At 39.7% G+C, this 20,252-nt stretch overlaps 1 protein-coding gene across 4 annotated transcripts in view; it reads right to left on the bottom strand.

The window, feature by feature from the left end:
* Positions 1-20,252, bottom strand: part of kif26ab (kinesin family member 26Ab) — a 71,367-nt gene that overhangs the window by 15,376 nt on the left and 35,739 nt on the right. For 3 of the 4 annotated variants that reach the window (XM_060879698.1, XM_060879697.1, XM_060879699.1), the window contains exons 5-6: positions 2,356-2,539; positions 37-246 (exon numbers count right to left, since the gene is read on the bottom strand). In XM_060879698.1, the coding sequence (XP_060735681.1) occupies positions 37-246; positions 2,356-2,539 (394 nt within the window). Of the gene's footprint in view, positions 1-36; positions 247-2,355; positions 2,540-5,918; positions 6,573-20,252 lie in introns of those variants that run through there. The other variant, XM_060879700.1, reaches the window with a different exon arrangement.

Here is a 20,252-nt window from a genome sequence, read left to right as displayed (position 1 = left end):
AACAGCAATTCACACAGATTCCAATAGAGCCCTTACCTGTGAGGCATCTTGGGTGAAGACAGCATCGAAAGCGAACATCTTTGGAGCAGTTAATGGTGTGCGTCGCTGCCCGGAGCTAGGCTGGGTCAGGAGCGAAGGCTCATACAGGGTCAACTGCTTCTTCCTCTGGTCCACCTTCAGGAAAGACATGGACTCGGAAGTGTCCTGCACGCCAACAGATGGACAGATCCGCACCATCACCTTCACCTGCTCAGAGAAACAATGAAAGAAAAGTATTAATATGTAACAATTCCCATGCAGGAGAGAAATTTTAAAATTACAAAGCAAAAAAATAGAATGCAGTTTATTGAATGAGGCTTTGGGTTTTTTATTTTTAGGATTATGGGTTTTGTAGAATGATACTGTACAGATTTGCTGAATAGTTTGATGACAAAAGATAGCTTGTGTTTTAACTGTAGAAGCTGTAAGGCAAAACTCTTCCAACACATTTTACAGTGTCACACCCATTCCGAAGAGCCAGGAAAGACCCAGCAGCTGAGAAACTGCTCTACTTAATCCTCACAACACATCAGTAAACAAGCTGCCACTGTAAACATCACTCAGTGGCCAGGCATACACAAGTACAGTGCAGCACATTCCCCCTGGAGCTCCTACAGCATTCCAATGTGAGCAGCACAAAGCCATGCCACATCCTTGTGGACCTGTGGTTAGTGTGTATTTACAGCTTCAGTCCAGCTTTGGTCCAGCAGAACAATGTCTGCTTTGCTTTATCCCACTGCCATGCCTGTGAGGAATGTCTATGCCACAGCACCAGCCATGGTCGAGCTCCCCCTCGTTCCTGCTGCTCCACAGGGGCCGATTACCGCTGATGGACATGTGCACATGGTGAAGGAAATTACTCTGGCTGTGACATTGGAAACAGGTTTCCATATATGACTGACCAAAAAAAGTCAACAGTCTCCCCTATATTTATTGGTTGGTTAACATGGTCTTGCACACCTAAAATTAATAAATGTGTTCTCCCAGCACTATATATATATATATATATATATATATATATATATATATATATATATATATATATATATACTGTATATACTCACAAGAATAAAAAGTTTATCTGAATATTTAATAACAATTTGTTTAATTAATTTCACACTAATTGCTTCTGATGGTAACTATGACAACCAAATATTTTGAAATACCACAGTGAAACTGTCAATTTGTTATCAAACATGAATATTCTGGTATACCGATAATGTATATTGTAAGTATCTTTAGGTATGCTTTGTTTAATTTTTACTTCTAATGTGTCCTTGGTATAATTTAGTGAGAAGAACTTGCATCCCACTTCGATCGTTTCAAGTGGCAGCAGATGTGAGTTTCAGTAGTGGGGTAGAGAAAGCTCGTTAATGAAGCTGGGTTTCAATGAGTCCATTTACAATGGCCAGTTAGCAATCATCTCAATGGGCTTGAGCTTTTGGCAACATGTGTTATAATAATCTCACAGAGCAGGTGGTATCTAATCTGGTACAAATCTTCTTGATCTCTATAAATATGGTAGCATGCAGCTGAACAATAATAGACAAAGGAGATACATGCTGAATTCTTTCTGTTGATGGCGTTGCATTCAGAGCTTCCAACAATGCTGGCTGTTTGTTTTTAAAAAAAAAAAAAACCTGAGACCACTAGTTTTTTGCGACCTTCAAAAAAGACTTTATTTATTTAAATTTATTTATTTGGATTTCTTAATTACATACTTGCCTAGAACATATATTTATGGCTCTGCAATGCAATAATGAGGTATTTGCTTTTAGAAAATTAAACAGTTACTCAAAATCTTTTCTAACATATATACATGTTCAAAAAGCGAGTGGATAATGAGAGGAAAACAGTCCATAAACACATTTAAATCCCCCCTCCTAGTGAGAACAAAGCAGGAAAAAAAACAAAAAAAACAAGGAGAACAGATTCATGACATTCCAAGGGATTTATACCACTATATTAGCCTACACTGCCCCAAGCCTGTCTGGGCACCAGACTGTATGATACAAACAACTGCAGCCTTGTACCCCACTATACATTTCTGTGTGTGTGTGCGTGTGTGTGTGTGTGTGTGTGTCATGCCAACCGGCATGTGTGTTCCCCACTGAACACTAAACAGAGAGATGTATGGCCTTGTATTTCTTTGGCCAGGTTCAAACCAAAAGCACTCTTTATTCACTGTCAAAGAATGCATTTGTAAGCACAATGATAGTTTCTGTGTGTGTGTGTGTGTGTGTGTGTGTGTGTGTGTGTGTGTGTGTGTGTGTGTGTGTGTGTGTGTGTGTGTGTGTGTGCGTTTATCTCTCTAACCTTGCCCATGCCAGGGTTCTCCTTGGCCTTTGAGCTGGCCCTGAGCAGGCATGGTGGAGCGGGTGGAGGAGACAGCTGGAGGATGCTGCTGAAGTTGGTGGGGTAAATGGAGGGCTCTGGTGGCTGCAGCATAGGCGGCTGGGTCTTTTTCCGCTTGGAGGAGAGGTTCAGCTTCTGTGCGGCCCTGGAAAAAAACACCATGCAATTCAGTACAAGACAAGCTCCTTCTGAAGTCTCATGCTTTGTGAAGAAAATCACTGCAAGGCTCTGTAACCAATCAACTGACAAGTTCTTGCACACCATAGCGAAGGTTGTTTCCAAAAAGACTTTAAATATTGCCACTCATTCAAGTTTAGGAAGGTTTAATAAAAATCAATCTGCTCTTTTGCTGATTGATTTTATGGTATAGCTTGGCATTTACAGAAGTGAAAGGTCAAAAGCCCCATCTCAAAGCCAAAGTAAACACCCAGCATTCTCACTCACTTTCTCTTGCTCGTTCCCTCTCTGCAGGTTGCCTCCTCCCTTTACTTCACATTACCAAATGGCCATATTATGCCCCCATCACCCCAAAATGCCCTCCTCTTTTTCAGAAGGAAATGTGAAACTGCAGCTAATAGGGTCAGTTCCGCCATTAGCCTTGACATTAACCATTTGCTGGCACTGACTCCACATCTATAATAAGGACATTAATCTCATTCACATGAGATACAACATTTCAAGTAAGCAAATAATGAATCCTTCACTGAAGTGTTTGTGCTTCATATTTATATATTACATATATTACTTGCAATGTTTAACAGCTGATCTGAAGCTGTAATGGTTTTGTGTGCAATGAAATACACATGACGAAAGTTACGCCAGTAAAAAATCATGTAAAAATAAGTACAAAGTTAAAGAGAGCAAGACATGAAGAAAACAGGAAAGAGAAAATAGAAGAGTTAGCAAAAGATGCTTAGGCTCTGCAGGTAATGCTAATTAGGAGGAGCCTTACAGGCATTGAACTGTGTGTTGTGTGGAATGCACTAAGTGGAGGAGAGAACCTGACAGGCGGCATCTGTCTCATGCTGAATACTGTAGTGCTGAAGGGGGAATTACTCTGTACCACACACAGTGAGTGAGCAGCGCACCTATGAAACACAGTTAACTACAGTTAATGTCCCAAATCGCACTGCACTATATATTTTATTCCCTCAAAGTCTGAACATGTTACTCATTTATTAATCTTAGCATATGATTCTGTAACTATTAGCAGAGCCTTAATTGTAGTCAAACTAATTAAAAAGGTCAGTATAATTAAAGACAGGAAGAAAAGTGTCTATTTTTAAAGGTATAACTAGTGATTTTGGTGAACTCAAAATTTGTGGACATGGATCAAGATTTGGATCTTGAGCTGAAATCTTCTGGGTGCAAGGTGGGAGAATACACCCTGAAGGAAGCCATACTTAAACTCATTAATGCTAGAGACAATTTAAGGCAGCCAAAAAAAATGATGGCATTATATTTTGGTGTGTGTGTGTGTGTGTGTGTGTGTGTGTGTGTGTGTGTGTGTGTGTAAACCAGAGCAACCTTGAGAAAACCCACAGAGATACAAGACAGTACATGGCCATCTCTCCACTCCCACCCACTTCCTAGGCTACTGTTACTCTTGACTAAAACTCTGATTTTGTTAATGACTTAAAATCAACATGGCTGCTCACAGCAACATGAGTAAACATGGCGGCATACTTTCCTTTAAATCAGTTAAGCTAAGTGTTTGCTTCGGATCAATCAACATACAAAACTATTAGTTTGTAGAATCCATAACACTTACTATACAGTTTGCTGCTTTTCAGCCAATTTCAGCTCAAATACATGGAGGTTGAAAATTACATTATTTACAATTTCCACTATAGAGGTTGAACACAGCAGTATACATATGGATACATGTGCAAGTGGAGGAGCTTTCTAAATGAACAGGTAAAATTTAAAAATTGATTCCACAGAAACCAGAGTTTCTCTTTTGGGCAGACAAAAAAGAATATTGCAAACCACTGACTTTTACTGATTAATTCATTAGTCATTGGCTTTTGAGCCATTTTAACTCAAAAAACAAAGAGCTTACTAAATGATTGAATAAATAAGGTAGCAATGAGAGGGCATGTAAACAAGTGTTTATGTCATTCAGTAGAATGTGAATATGACAGGTTGTGTGTGTACAGAGACATCCTCTTCCTTCAGCAAGTAGACTGCTCATTAGTCCAGTCTATCATGCCTTTGAACATGGGTGTGGGTGGGTGTGTGTGTGTGTGTGTGTGTGTGTGTGTGTGTGTGTGTGTGTGTGTGTGTGTGTGTGTGTGTGTGTGTGTGTGTGTGTGTGTGTGTGTGTGTGTGTGTGTGTGTGTGAGCGTGCCTACTGGTCATCCACCCTCCCATCTACACTCTATCTCTCTATATCTCCATGAGTGTCATGCTCGCTTTATTCCTCCCTGCTCTTCCCCCCTCCTTCCTCTCTTCTCCCTCTCCAGTCCAGAGTGACAGCCCCACAAGCACAATCAGGGAACACACCGCTGGCTGATGAAATAATTATAGCGTCCAAGAGGAATACAGGAGGAGTTTCTCCCCAGGGAACTGCAGGCCCATGAGTAAGAGAGGTCTGTGTGTGTGTGTGTGTGTGTGTGTGCGCGCGTGTGCATGCTTGTGTGTGTGCGTGTGTGCGCATGTGTGTGTGTGCATTTGTGTGTGTAAGTGAGAAGGAGTGTTTGCACAGTGAAAGAGAAAAGACAGACAGACACAGCGTCAGAGGCGCGAGACAGGCAGAGTGTGTCACTGATTGTGATCAAGTGACAGTACATCTCCACATACACGATAAATGCAAGGTTTTCAAAACCCAAACCCATCTTATTTTTTACATGTGTCAATGTTCTGTACAACTAGAATAAAGACATTCTAGACTTAAAAACTTTAAAACATAATAGTTTTATTATTATTATTATTATTATTATTATTATTATTATTATTATTATTATATAGCAAGAGAAAAAATGCTTCTCACATGTGCACTTCCCTCCTACTATCCACCTTTTTTCCATTTCTCTTATCCTTCCTTCCTTCCTTCCCATTTCTCCATTTCTCCTTCTCTTTTCCTCTCTTTCACCCCCTCTCAGAGAAGAACCTGGCTTCACTCATAGACGGGAGCTTGCCATAAAGAACACGCCAAAGTGCCTACACTTTCCATGGCTTGTCCACCTGTTCAACTTTACTGTAGCTGACATACACACAGATACACTTTCATACACATAACAATAATATAAACAATTTAACCTCACCCTTCACATGTCTTGGCAAGTTCAAAAGTTACTGAGAAAATACTTCCACCTTTAGAAAATCTGATTTATATTCCAGAAAATGAGTGAAAATGTGATTAAATCCCATTTGGGTTCAGTAGGTATGTAATAAATTCAATTAGTGTTATTAATTATATTGACAGAGAAATAGAGTAGGGAAATGGGGTGCATGGGGTAAAAAGGATCATCTCACACACACAGACACACACACACACACACAAAGTGAGAAAAAGTACTTACACTTCTTTCCAATCCATCATCTAACAAAGTAACTGCTCAGTTTTGCCAAAGGCAGCCAAACAAGACCAAAGGAAAATGTACAGCCTACATGTCCACATTTTGCCATTGAGTTTGCCATGCAGTTTTAAAAGTATACTTGTTTCTAAATGTCTAATTTTTGTTTATCATTAGTGAAAAGATCCAGATGGGTTTTGAAGTTGTGCATGAGAGGAGAAAGTCCAGAACCAGCATAAAAATCTATGGCATGGAAGTGGTTGAAGAAAGCTGAGAGGGGACAGGAGGGATGCAGCGAGGGCACAAAGTTCCTCTTCACTGTACATTTCCCATAATCTGTTCAACTCCACAAAGAATCCAGCTGTAATTCAAATACTCTTCTTTCCATACACTCCAGCAGGCTTGGCTCGTCTTCCCTTTACCTCTTTTCACGCGTCATTCATTTCATTTTTCTGTGACCCGTGCTATGTCTTTTCGCACCTTTCTTCTCTTTCCTCAGGTTCTCTGTCAGTTCATTTAATCCTACACTTCCTCTGTCATTCCTCCCCCTCCTCTCCATGTGTTCTTCTCCGCTGTGAACCAGGAGGGAAATGAGGATGAAATCTCGCAGTCAAGCTCCGGCTCGTGCTGCCTGAGAAACGTTAGTAGCCGTGCAGCATTCTCATTCACACACACACATACAAGCTCACACACTCATGCACACTTACACACACACATACGCTGCTCCCTCCCTCCCTCTTTCTTTACACAGCCCTGCCCCTTTTACTCCCCACAGCCAGAAAAGGAGTTCACACTGACTGAGGGTGCGCCTCTCTCCTTTACTCGCTCTCTCTAAACACACACGTGCACACACACACACGCATGCACATATATGCCCCCTTGCTGCATGAATACTTCATGTGCAAAGAAGCCCATTCCCTCTTACTCTGTCCCAGACTTCAAACAGATATACAGTATATATCTAAGGCTGTTATAGAGGCAGGAAAATCTAGAAAAATCTAAAAAATAGAACAAAAGAGTGAGAGAAAAATGAAGATTCTATATGCAAAGTGAATGCTTTACTCAGCCTGTGCTTTGTCAAAGATGTGATCAGCGTGACAGCTGAGATAATGCTATTCATTTCCACACGCCGTCTCTGAATAGTGCCTTGCATTCAGGTGGATGGTCAGATTGATTTGGAAAAGAAAAATGCACACAGTATCTGGCAATCCATAGAAGGTAAAGTCAATATGAATACCCTCGTCCTTAGTAAAAAGAAAAAGAAAGACAGGGAATAGCCAATGAACTAAACCATTTCTTAGAGAAAGATCGATATTCCCTTGACTGTCAATTTACTTAGCAAGCATAGTGTAAAAAGCATTCAAACAAAAGTCAATGTAGCACAGCTTTACACACTTCTCCCCTAACCCACTGCCCTACATAATATATACACACCAGAGTCAGTACTCTCCCTGCCAGGCAGAGGTAACAGTTAGACCACATATAGTGTGAATGCTGATTAGTCATGGTAGAGGCATGGTCAAAAGCCAAATATGTGTTTCCTATTTCATGCATGAAAGTTAGTGTTGGGCAATATGGCAATAAACTCATATATTATGATGCCTGAACACATTCATGTGAAATATGATATACAGGTTTGTTAACAAAATGGCCCAGGAAAAAAAAGGTACATGATTATTTAACCCCTTACAGTCCTGGATTTTTATTCAGATTAGACCATATTGTTCAATAACTATGATGTCAAAATCTGCCAAAGAAAACAAAAGCATGTATTCGCAAAAAATTTATATTATAGCATCATATTTCCATTAAGACTAGTATGTGATATAAGTGATCAAATTCATGTTGCTTTACGACACCTAAATAAAAGAGAATAGACAGCGTGAAAATATGCTCATGTGTGCTGCAATAAGTAAAATTTAAAATTGACCACAATATGCACACTAACCACAATGACCACATATTTTAGTATTGATGACTACTGAGAGCAAATATATGGGGGGGAGGGGGATTCCTTAGAAACCGTTCGTTTTAAAGCCAAACAGATATATTGTGCATACCTGTTAAACCGGATCCAGGGAAACGTTAGTAACAATCGATCCGGCAACGTTACAAATAATAATGTGTGTTTCGCTCAGTGTGGCAGGGGAGCTGAAGTCATCACTCTCTCAGGCTATAGCAGCATTTCAGAGCACATGTGTGAGCAGCATGTACAAACAGTGCCGGATAAGACAAAGCAATATGTTGCTGTCAAGGGATACAAAAGGTACTTTAAGCTTTTACTAATGACAGCACAAGCGTGATTGGAGGATGGCTGCTGGTATTGTGGTGTGTGAATCAATGTCTTTGTCACACTCAGGTTATCTGTCTACTCTTGTGAGGATCCAAACCATTTGGATTGTCATCTATAATCTTGCCAGGCTCCCTTTCTGGCATTCAGCTTTTGTCGAATTTGCAAGAGGAATTCATCTGGCCAAGGGAGTCATTAGCCTATAGACCCATTAGCTTGTTTGCGAGGCACTCTCACTCTGTGTCTGTTTATGTCTGCATGTGTGGGTCAAAAAGGTCCTGTGGCTAATTGCAACATAGATCCTGTTTACCATCCTTGACATTTTGCTTTTTAGAATAAAGTTGTTTTTTTTATATTTGGTTGACTGGATATCTATAACAGAGCTATGACCATTCAGGCAAAAATCAGATCACCCAGGCTGATATCAGAATACATTATCCACACAAGACTACATGTATGCAGCCCTGCTACACTTAACTTCTTAATCTGAAACCAGCTTCCTTCGTTTCCCTTACCATTCTATAGCTTATACATACAGACTCCTAAGAATATACAAAATCTAGAAAATATCATCAATCTACTATATTTACATACAAGTTGTTTTTTAAAATAAACTTCATTATAGGACCATAATGACCACTATTGCTCCTATAATGTTCATGCTGAACGAGGGAGGTGTGGCTCAGGGCTTGTACAGATTTGGCTTTGGTCTGTGCAAGCCTGATGATATCCGCCAGAGCAAGTATCACAGGGCAGTTCTGCTGCAGTTAATGGGGAGGAAAATTAAATAATGTTATTAAGACAGTACCAATAAACTGACAGCCAGGGCCTCACAATATAAATAATTGCTTAATTTTACACAGTTATTTAAGAGGCATTCTGACATGGGATACGTGTGCAGTAACAGTCTTTTGTTCTATTGTTCGTCACTACAGAAAGCTTGCCATGTGAACACTTTAGGTAAAATGGTGACAAAGACACTGTTTAAAAAAGGATTACTTCATACAATGGGCACTAAAGGATGATGTCATATTCTGCTGTGCCCAGCTATATGGATTCAACTGAGAGGCAGTTAGTCAGTAATCTGGCATCCCACAAAAAAGGATTCCGCTTTATTTAGGTGGTTAATTTCAAAGTAATAAACTACTAATTGTGCATAATAAATGTTTGAGTGTTCCCTCTCTCAATCCACCATGTTTGAGGTTTGTCTGAGTATACAGAGACCCATTACACAAAGCCTGTGAATAAGTTGAGCTTTATCCTAAAGCATGCTCAGTCATGCAACTGTATCTGTATCATCATGGGATATTAGTGGAGTAAACAAAGGTTCTTTAAATAACCACTGAGCACATGGCTATTCTGTTTCTGGAACAGAAAGTGGTGTATTTCCTTCCCATGAACTGACGTGACAAACAGGAGGACAGAGTGTAATGCAGACTGTGAAGGAGCCATGGATCTGCTGTTACGTACTCCTACTGAGTGTGGGCAAATTGTGAGAGTGACATATGACATCAGTCAGACTGCATATGGTTTTGGCTGTCACTCTCCACACGACTCCTGCACAACATTGCTCTTGGCACCTCACGTTCCTGCTGAAGCACTTCAGATATGCTGCCCTCGTTACTCACTTCGTTACTTACTTACTGCCCTTTTAGAACACGTATCTTCTTCTCCTTTTTAGTGTTTTTATCTTCGTTTTGCCTTATTAGAGACTGCTCTTCCTAACATCATCTCAGTTTCAGCTATTTTAACATTAATAGTCACATATGGAATTATGAGCTCTTTTTCTCATTCAGTCTGAGTGAGATTTGGCTTCAGCTTCAAGGAATCTGTCAGGTGCGGAGCATAGTGTCTGCCTCAGCTGCATCCACTCAACTATATCCATTACATCCATTTTCAGCCAAGAACTACAAAACTGAGGACTCTTTATCTAGCTTTTTTGCATTATGATAATCATTCAGGAGTATACTTCATTCAAAAGCATTTAGGAATACGGTAGCACAGCATATTTCATTTAACTGCCCACCTGTACTGCAGGTAGAATCTTCAATATGTTGTGATGAATAATCAGTGCACTGTCATTCCACAGCCAGCAATTAAAAACATTCAGCTGTCCTGCATTTTTAAACTAACTGACATTCAAAATGTTTAAAGGATTACAAGAAAATACTTTTCATCTGTAAAGAAGCTTTGTGACCAAGTCAATTGTAAAAATAGCTATACAAATAAACTTGCATTTAATTGAATAGAATTGAAAACTTGAATTGAACCTCTGGACTACAGAACAATCAATAGGATTATATACTGGGTACTGACTACACTATGCTGAATAACATAAGCAAGCATCATTACACTGGCTTTCCACTGGCTAAACTGGAAGATATCAGTATTTTAGAGATAATAGTAGAGGGTTATAAATGGAGAGTGAAATATGAGCACAAAAAGAGACCCACAGCCCCATTTGTGGACTGAAAACAATGAGCTCAGTTGATTCATTTCAACTGCAAAGAAAGTATAAAAACACAAATTAAAGCTTACACACAGCGGATAATGTTACAGAACTGTATAGATGTACAAGTCTGCTGAACCAGATTGTTGAGAATATCCCTTACTGATATGCTTATACACCCTGAAATTCCTTGGTTTAGACACAATATAACATGCCCTCCAGACGTATATCAAAAATGAGCAAAATGCATACAGGCTGCATAAACAGGCTTAAACTCATTACAATCACCATGCTAGAGCAAGACCTTGTGCAGTAACACTACAGTCTGGGTTAGTTAAAAAAAAGTGTGAAGGCAAACAGGTGAGTTCTATTAGTAATGTGATGAGCTTGTAGGCTGAGTTTGGGAGTTGCATACACAAGCATCTTTTTGGACAGTGTGTAGTTAACATTTCTTACTGATAAGCTTAAGAGTATATAGTTAGGTTTGTGTAGGCGGAAATCCATCTCCAATCCGATGTCATATCTGGAGACTGATATGGCCGCTGCAAATCACAGATTTTGTGTTTCCTTAACCATTTCTGTGTTGATCTATAGATGTCTGGTTCATGTCTAAATTCAATTCAAACCAGTTAATGCTGGTTCATGTCAAGCGCCATGTCTAATCCTAGTGGCAGAGGCAATCAGGTTTTCGGCTGAAATATCCAGCTACATAGCAGAATTTGGAGAGTGTGTTCATGGGTCCAATTTCAACGGAAAATCGTTGAGACACTAATTGTGATTAATATTAACTTTAACTTCCTATGTATTTTTATCTCCATTTACATCCACAAACTCGCATTTATGCACAAGGAAATCATTACTAAGTTAAAAGCATGTTAGGATAAATACAGTACAAATTATAAATGTTATCGTAAATTAGAATTCGTCTGTATAATGCAATCAGATTTGCAGATTTATAATGAAGTTGCCAATAAATACAAAAGGTGCTGTATAATGAAAATGATCACCTGCAACCAAGCAGTGAAATCCAAAACAAAAATAAATTGCATGAAATGTGCAATGTGTATTGAGAGAGATGCTGATGGGGGAAAAGAAAGAGGACAAAGCAAGCTGAATAAAAGGTTTTGTATGGCTTCTGATACTGTAGCCATACAAATATAATGAGGACTTATTCTTTCAGGAATAAGGAACTGGAACACAAAAATGTTGGACTCCCTAGAAGAAGTCTGGTCTGGACCATGGTCCTGGAGAACCCCTTGTCCTGCAAAATTTAGTGTTTTTCTTGCTCTGATACTCATACTTCCTCATATAAAAGGATGTAAATTAGTTATTAGTTAAATCAGGTGTGTTGGAAACATGGAAAACAGGCAAATGTGCAGCCCAGGAGTAGTCCAAGGTCAGGGTTGGGAACTTGTGCTCTATGTTAACAAAAATAAGGACAATATGGGGAAAAAATGTGAACAATTAGATAGAAGAGAGAACATAAGCTAAATTTGGATGATGAGATCAAACAGAAATAGTGAAGACTGGCTAAGCCTTGCCTTGATGGAGCATTTGTGTGATCAGTCTATTCCTCTTTAAGCTCTGAGTTTTGGCTGAGGGCCAATCAGCGGCTGTCAGAGTGAAGGTAAATCATTTTGAACCTAAGAGAGCAACAGTGAAAAATGATGGCTTGGGTACTGCTGAGCCCAGGCTTTATTCCGACAGCATGTCTGGGCCAGGAATCCCTAGCCATCTCAAAATAAATGAAGCAATTTAAGTCTAAATGGAAAACATTCTAATTAAAAGGAAACAGGGAGAGAAAAATCCCCAAGTCCTTAGTGCACTTTTAGCCTTCGCCAACCTCTGTATAAATACACAAATATATTTTTTATATTTACTTATATGTACTTATGTGAAAAAGAAAAATCCCAGAGATTAAAATAAGGAAAAAAAGATGTAAGTGTCTACATAGCTTTGTGTTCTTGCTTCTTGAGTCCAATTTATGGCAAGAGGCCCATTTCATAAATAATCTAAAAATTATACCAACCTGTCATACTGCCATTACAAAAAGCATGCACTAGACTAAACAAAGCCAAAACTATTTTCCCTGATAAACCTAAACATGACCTTTTTTTTGTTAAATGAGGTCTGTCCTTAAGAAAAACATGTAATACCCACAAGTAGGTGCAAAACTTTAAACCTGCTTCCTGTGCTAGTTATGTCACTAATAAAACAGTAAAAACCCAAATAACTTTTTCACCCAACACCCAAACAGCACCACAACGTCTAGCCTCCTATCTCCCAACAAAGCCAGAGGCCAAGTCAAGAGTATACGACTCTGTCTTAAGTACCAAACAGGAAGTAGGTAGGAATAGTGGGGGGCTGAGTTTTCTCTTCTGTTTGTAGTTTCCTAAATTGCCCTCTCAATGGCATCCCCAAGCACACAGGATGTGCAGCTAATCCTGGCTCTGCAGCTTGTGGTTTAAACACAGTAGGGAGGACAGGGAACTAGCTGTAAAACATAGTCAGGCTGTTTTTGTTATTTAATGAGTTGGGTCCTCTAAGCCGGAAGTCAAGAAAAGGTATGGAATTAAGACACTGGTGTGTTTTGATCATCTTGTTATTCCTAAACTCTATAAAGATCATAATGGGTTTTGAAGTGTAATATAAGAAGTGTGTTTAAAAGAGCATGCTAACATAAGAAAAGCCGAGAGATCGTTAAGACTTTGCTCCCTCTCCAGTCAACCCTTTCTGCCTCCCTGTTTATGAAGATTATCGTCTACTTTCATCTCTCCTCCTTCTTGTTCCAGTGCACGGCTGCAAACAGCATGGCAGCTAATGAGCCCTCAGCATCAGGTTTCGCTCACAGATTAGTGACAATGGGGAATTTGGTTGCAGCACAAACACGTGTGGCTGTTGGCACGAAAGAGTAGTACAATTCAATGCAAGACACACAATCAAAACTGTGCTGCCTCGACAGGAGTCTTTACTCCATCTGGTCAGTTTTCTATCAAAGTTTAAATGTATAGAAAATATAGAAAAACAGGACAGAACGATGATAGAATAAGGCATGTGAGTGAAGAAAGGAAAGAAAACAAAAGCACTCCTGGTTTCTACCCTCATCCCCACCTCATTAATCACTGTCTGCCATGGAGGACACCTTGTGCTTATTTGTTTGCACTCTTTTACTCTCAGGGCTATCACAACATTCAGCTACAGTGACTGCTGGGAACATTTGTGCGTGATTAATCAAAGTAAATGCTGGAATGGCAGGGCTGTGGAGAGAAAGGTGGAGCAGAAAGGACATTCGAGGTGAAGGATGGGGTGGAGTGGACAGGCCAAAGAAGTTCTATCAGTCCCTCTAGGATTTTGCAATCGAACAGAGTGATGCAAAATCAAGCAAATAATAACAATCAAACCGGTGTTTGGCTACGAACACTCAGCAACAGGGGAGCAAACAAAAATGAATATTTGAGTAAAGAAATAGTATAGAAAAAATAAACCAAAGCTCAGAGGGGAAGAATCATCCATATTTTCCTTTTAGTGCATCATCCCAAGAGCAATGAAGCTGTCAATAGCACTTATTATGCAAAAATCACACTGTCATTGGCAGTAAGATGGATGGTGTCCAACACAGGGTGACGTCAATTTTTCAAAGGCATGGTTCAAAGCACATAAGATAATTAACCACCTTTTAAATCAGTTGCAGGAACTATAAGGATCACATTATAATACGGTAGTGGACAGAGACACCCATTAATCAATATCACCACTGCTCTTATTGCCAAACTGAGGATTTAAGAATTTACTCTGTCTTAGATTAAATACAACTCAGAGCTTGATTCAGGAAAGGGTATTTAGAGATAGAAGGAGATTGAGAGAGGTGGAGAAAGACATAGACAGAGAGAGTCAGAGAGACTGGGGATTAGTATAGTATAAATGGATTTTTAGCAGGCTCTAGTGCACTGGTTCTTGAACTGATTACAGCCTATAATCCACTGTGCTGAAGGCAATCTGTATGTGAAAAAAAAACAGAATTCAGAAAACAAACACAATGCAGACACCATTAACTCACGCTTTCCACAGTGTCTAATACTGATCACTAAAAACATGCATAGATCCTCCAAGAGCTAAACTAGGTGACAAGAAATAGCAAAATTAACATCTTAAACTCCTTTGTGTTCTTTGTGTTTCTTTTTTCCTTATCAAATCTGAACAGCAAATTAATGAATTTAAGTGCTTTTTACTGATTATACAACAAGATAAACATCCTGTACATTCACAACTGTCTAAATTCAGGATGCAATATTTGAGTAGAGTAGAGAATAGAGAGAACTTTATTGACCACGGAGGGGAAATTCGGTATTACAACAGTCATAATACAAGACAACAGGGAGAACAGAGACATAACAGTTCATGAGACTAATGTGCACAATAAACTCAAAATATACCCCAAATAAGAAAGAATGAATAAAGTGACAGGTTTGGAAGACAAAGTAATAGACCATTTACTTTTAAACATGTAAATATGACCCAGACCATGAATTGTGACATTTATGTAGGGGTAGGAGGTATGGGGTAGATAACACTAAACTGTTATAAGCAGCACTGATTTGGGAAATCAAGTACAGCATGATTAAAAAGAAATAAGTTCTTATCGAATATTCATATCAAACTAGACAAGAGACCACTAGAGTGGAGGGGGAAAGCGAGAGAGAGGAGGGGAGAATGAAGCTGCCATCTTTGTTTTTTCCAGTATAACAAAGGAAATGGACTGCACTGCTTAAAAGTGATGTTCAAAGAAAATAGAATGTAATTGTAAAGACAATAAAACCTTTAGTGATTATTCTGGTCCATGGATTAACAAAAATATATTGTTTTCCACATTGTTCTACAAAACCATTCATGCCGAAACACTTTGAAGTGATTAATTGTCCATTTATTTTAAAGACATTTTAATTTTAACATGCTCTCCCCTTGACTATCATTAAGTGTCAATTAAAATGAGATCTGAGAATGAGATTTAATGCTCAAACAACTTGAGGAACAAGAGCTATTAAATCTAGACAAGAGATTCAGCTGACCATATCTTGCTATGTGAATGCTGCAAGGATGAATGCAAACAGGACAATTTCTTGTAGATAAAATGTAGCCTTAGGGATCGCCAGAGACCTCTGTTGAGATGTTGACTGATAAACACAGATGACACGACATATTTCCATACAAGTGAAATGCTGTTCAATCTGTGAGAACAACTTCTCAGCACCTGAAGACCTGCAAACACAGTTGTCTCTCTCCTAGCAGGAGGCCAGCATCAGGCCACAGGGGAACTTCCTGAAAGATTGATTTGACAGCGTTTCTCCCCTCTCCATTTCATGGTGTGGTGGAGAACACTGAGGCATTGCTGTAACACTGCAGTCATGATTCAGCAGATTTTCAGTGGCTGAAGGGCTTCCTAATGCCTTGTCCTCTTCCTCTTGGGACTATGGCTAGACTTCCTGACACTGCACCTTTTGTGTATAACAGTGTCGATCTGTGGGTTGTCGGAGACCTTTCTTGCCCCATCTCTCTTCCAGTTTATATTGAGAACGATTGAAGAAGGAATCTTGATTCTGTAACAATTTATCTTATTTAGGTCTGTAAGTCCAAACCAAATAATTTCCCCAAGCTGCATAAGGTCAGAACAGTACAAACATAAGACAGTCTTTAAATATTCAAGTGACAGGCATCTACTATAATAATGAAGCTATAATCAGGACCACCACTTATCCGGAAGACACACTATTTTTTTCCATCAAAGTTGAAATGTATAGGAAATACAAAAAAACGACACAGGATGACACACATAGCTATTTTAGCCAACGTTCTATGCGGTCCCAGTTCTAGCTTGCGATTTTCTTCAGTCTGCAAACAATTACTGAGGCTCCAATATTTTCAAGCATGTTTGATTTTTGCTGTAATGAATCGCATAGTACAGCAATGAAAACAGCCTAAAAAGAAACCAAATTCATCTGCCTTCATGCTCAACAGATCCAGTTAATCAACCATCTATTTTGAGTGTGAGGGTAAAATGTAAGCACAATAATATTGTGTCTGGAAGAAATTATTTGGCATTTTATATCCAACCAGTTGTCAGGAACAGCAAAAATAAAAAAAACACTATATGATTCATGGCAGTGCACAATACAGAAATAGCAATTTTTTCTACCCTATATCGCCAGACAATGTTTGCTTCCTGCAACTCCTACAACAAACCAAATAACTAATATCAAGTGATTAAAGTCATGTAATGTGAAAGAGTCAGCAATTCTGAGTCATGTAGTGTGAGAGTGCACTCAGCTTTAGTGTCTATGATTTGAGCTTTTGTACGTACAACTGTGTAACTGAACCAAAGAGAAAGTAATCAAATACATGTTCTGACCATACAGGAACTCTCCTGCCATCATAACAGCACTGAGTCACTTCTGATTGCTCGCTGAGTCCTACTGAAACTTGATAATCACTCCAGTATGAACAACATGTCTTTGGCGGTAGCGAGGAATGAGGCAGAATGAAAAGAGTTTCCGAAACTACGCTTTGAGAGGCATAACTTTTCATCTGAACCAGGAGTCAGAACAAGTAGCCACAGAGTTTACACAATTGCAAGCCAGTATCACTGATGAATCAGATACAATGAATATGGGTGGATGAGCACCTTGTGGTTAGTGATTCATCTGGACACATCAACGCTCTCCTTCAGAATCTTCAAGGACAGGAAATGGACTAAGCTAGAGCGCATCCCTGGGGCTCAGAGTGATAGATCCATCAACACCTCCACCATCCACCCCCAACACTCAAAGATACACAGCAAACAGTCCATAGCAAGCCCTTCACACCTGGGCTTATCTTGCAGAGTAAATCCCTCCCTCCACAATGCTCGGCCCCAGCTGCTCCTGCTCATACTCCTTGGCCATTACAGTAACACACACACACATGGATGATAGCCTGATTACAACTGGGGACCACCAGCTGGTCTTCCAGCTTCAAAGTAAACACTAGGTAAAGACAACAAAGCAGAAAAACTGCACTCACAACAAGCTGTTGTCCTTATCACAGCTCAAACCTACCGGATACAAAGCATTGTTTTAAAAAGAGAACACAAGTTTGAGAAAGAAATGAAACAAGCACATGTAACAGCCATGTCAGTTTTTGGTTAACACGACTGCTTTGTAGAACTGAGCCTTATCAGACTGTGCTGCAGACAAAAACTTAAACAAACTATATTTGTTGTCAACTGAGAATTGGGAAATGTCATACAAGCATAAAGCTGCACTGTGGCGAAATAACTTACTGCAATTTCATGGAGGTGCTCCAGCTTGTGTCCTCTCCATTCTCTGCTCCCCAGCTTGGAGAGGTTTTCTGGAGCATCAGTCCTAGCTTCCCTACCATGGCTCAGCAGGCTTGTATACCGTCCTCAGTTCTGCATGTGTGTGTTGTAGCACCCAGATGCTGTGTGTGTGTGTGTGTGTGTGTGTGAGTGTGTGTGTGTGTCCTCAGCCCTGGACATCACCCGTGCTGGTCTCTCTGCTGTTTCTCTCGATCCTCGAGGTGCAGCTGTACACCAGACTCTAGCTCTGCTGCAGGGCAGACGCCACTCAACGTTAATCTATTTTGCCAATTTGTGCCTGATGGGAATTAGTGCAATGAAATAAAAATATGCAAAACGCATGGACCATTTTCTACAATTTTCCTTCTACACTCTCTTCACCTGTGTTCTATGGTTTTTCCTCTCCCTCTTTGCTTTCCACGTTCTGCCTCTCATAATGACATTACTCCTCTCTCTCTCTCTCTCTCTCTCTCTCTCTCTCTCTCTTTCTCCCTCTCTCAGTCCTCTTCTCTGATATACAGAGCCGATGTTATCATCTTAACCGACTTCTGTTCGAGTGTGTGCGGGCATGTGAGCTAAGTGAGAGTGAACTATGAACTCTCTCTCCCAGTCTAAAGCTTGTTCCTCCACTTCTCCAAAACCATCCCCCATCACTCTCTTTCCATCCCACCCCCATTTTAGCAAGGAGAAGGCCACGACCACCCATTAGCATAAACACAGGCAGCATGAATATGAGGGGATGGTATCCTACTGTTTACAGTTCCTAGCAGCATTATCCATGCCATTATCTATGACATTCTGACGCAGCAATAGGAAGCAAATCAGCTTAACAATGTGATTAAAGAGATGCATTCTTGTACCTAATTGATTTTAAATGGGCCACCCCAGGGACATTTGCAAATTACGGGCAATACTAGTTATCCATGGGTAACCAGACTAATTTAGGATGGTAGATCACAATCATTAAGTAATTGTTAAACATCTGCTGAGGAAAACTAAAGCAAGCCTCATTTATCATTAACCACTTTAACATGTCTCATGTCTAAAATGTTTAATTAGGCAAAATTCTGTGTAATTGTGCATGTTCAGTTTGTAACACAGGTGGTTTCTATGTTAGTGTTTACAAACAATGTTGGAAATGTTAGAAAAAGCAACAGGTCTGCATTACTTATTTAGAGCAAATTTCTACCTTGTGTTTCTTTTCTACACCACAGTCATGCTCGTTCGACACATGCCATCAACTTACCTTTGTACGTACTTACCAGAAACCATTTGTTACTATGGTTACTCCCTAGGGCCTAGGCCACAAAGCATTCTGTCAGCCACAAAGACTAAGCAGTGTCTGGGACCAGTCTGGATTGTTATGGGGTAATTACGGTGGAATTCCTACCCCAATCATAGTCATTACCACCTAGGCTCACCTGGACAAGCAGCTGGCCAAAGCATGTTCAGTTGCATGTGCACACAAACTAACATTAAGCCATGGAAAGTAAGAGGTTATGTGTTAAGTGCTCCAAATATTTGTATTTGTATCATAATGACGATTGGATTGAGCTGCCAGTGGCCTAAACCTGAAGTGAATTTTGTTTGGTATTCTTGGTATTATTCTGTTGGTATTCTTGGTATTATTCTTGGTATTGTTTGGTATTGTTGTTGTTGTTGTTGTTGTTTTAATTCAGATATGAACCCTAACAATATTCCTGTCAGCATGGTCTATAAATTTGCAATTTGTCCGCGTACACTCCTGTAGTCTAAACCAGATGTCCTGTGAACCAAATGTTCTGGTGATAAAACCCAATTAAACAGTGCGCCTCCTATACGTATCTGTATTTGTATCCCTTTAGAACAAACTACCGGTTCAATCTGATAATGTGTTTTTATTAAGTTGCATCCCTATGAATACACATTCTCTCAAATAATGCACATTCTTTCAGTTTTAAGTTACGAGTTTTCAAAGTTAGTTCATATACAGCTTTTAAACTTTTGAACATATTTCACATGCATGTATGTATGTTCACAAAAAATAAAAAAAATTACTCAACACTGTATTTACCAGCTGTCCATCCTTTGCTCTTTCTGTTCCACAGGCAAACTGACAGTGCCTTTGTTCTCCCAGTCTAGTGCTCTCTCCTACTCATCCATTTAAAAACCAATGGAGCATGGGCCGATCTTGAACGGCATTATATTCTATCAATCAATTCCAGCCTGGTTCACATCGACTGTGAGCCCCCTGCTCAGAGGGCTGCACTGTAA

This window comes from Tachysurus vachellii, chromosome 10 (assembly GCF_030014155.1).
Source record: "Tachysurus vachellii isolate PV-2020 chromosome 10, HZAU_Pvac_v1, whole genome shotgun sequence".
NCBI lineage: Eukaryota > Metazoa > Chordata > Actinopteri > Siluriformes > Bagridae > Tachysurus > Tachysurus vachellii.
This window is presented reverse-complemented; position numbering and strand designations above follow the sequence as displayed.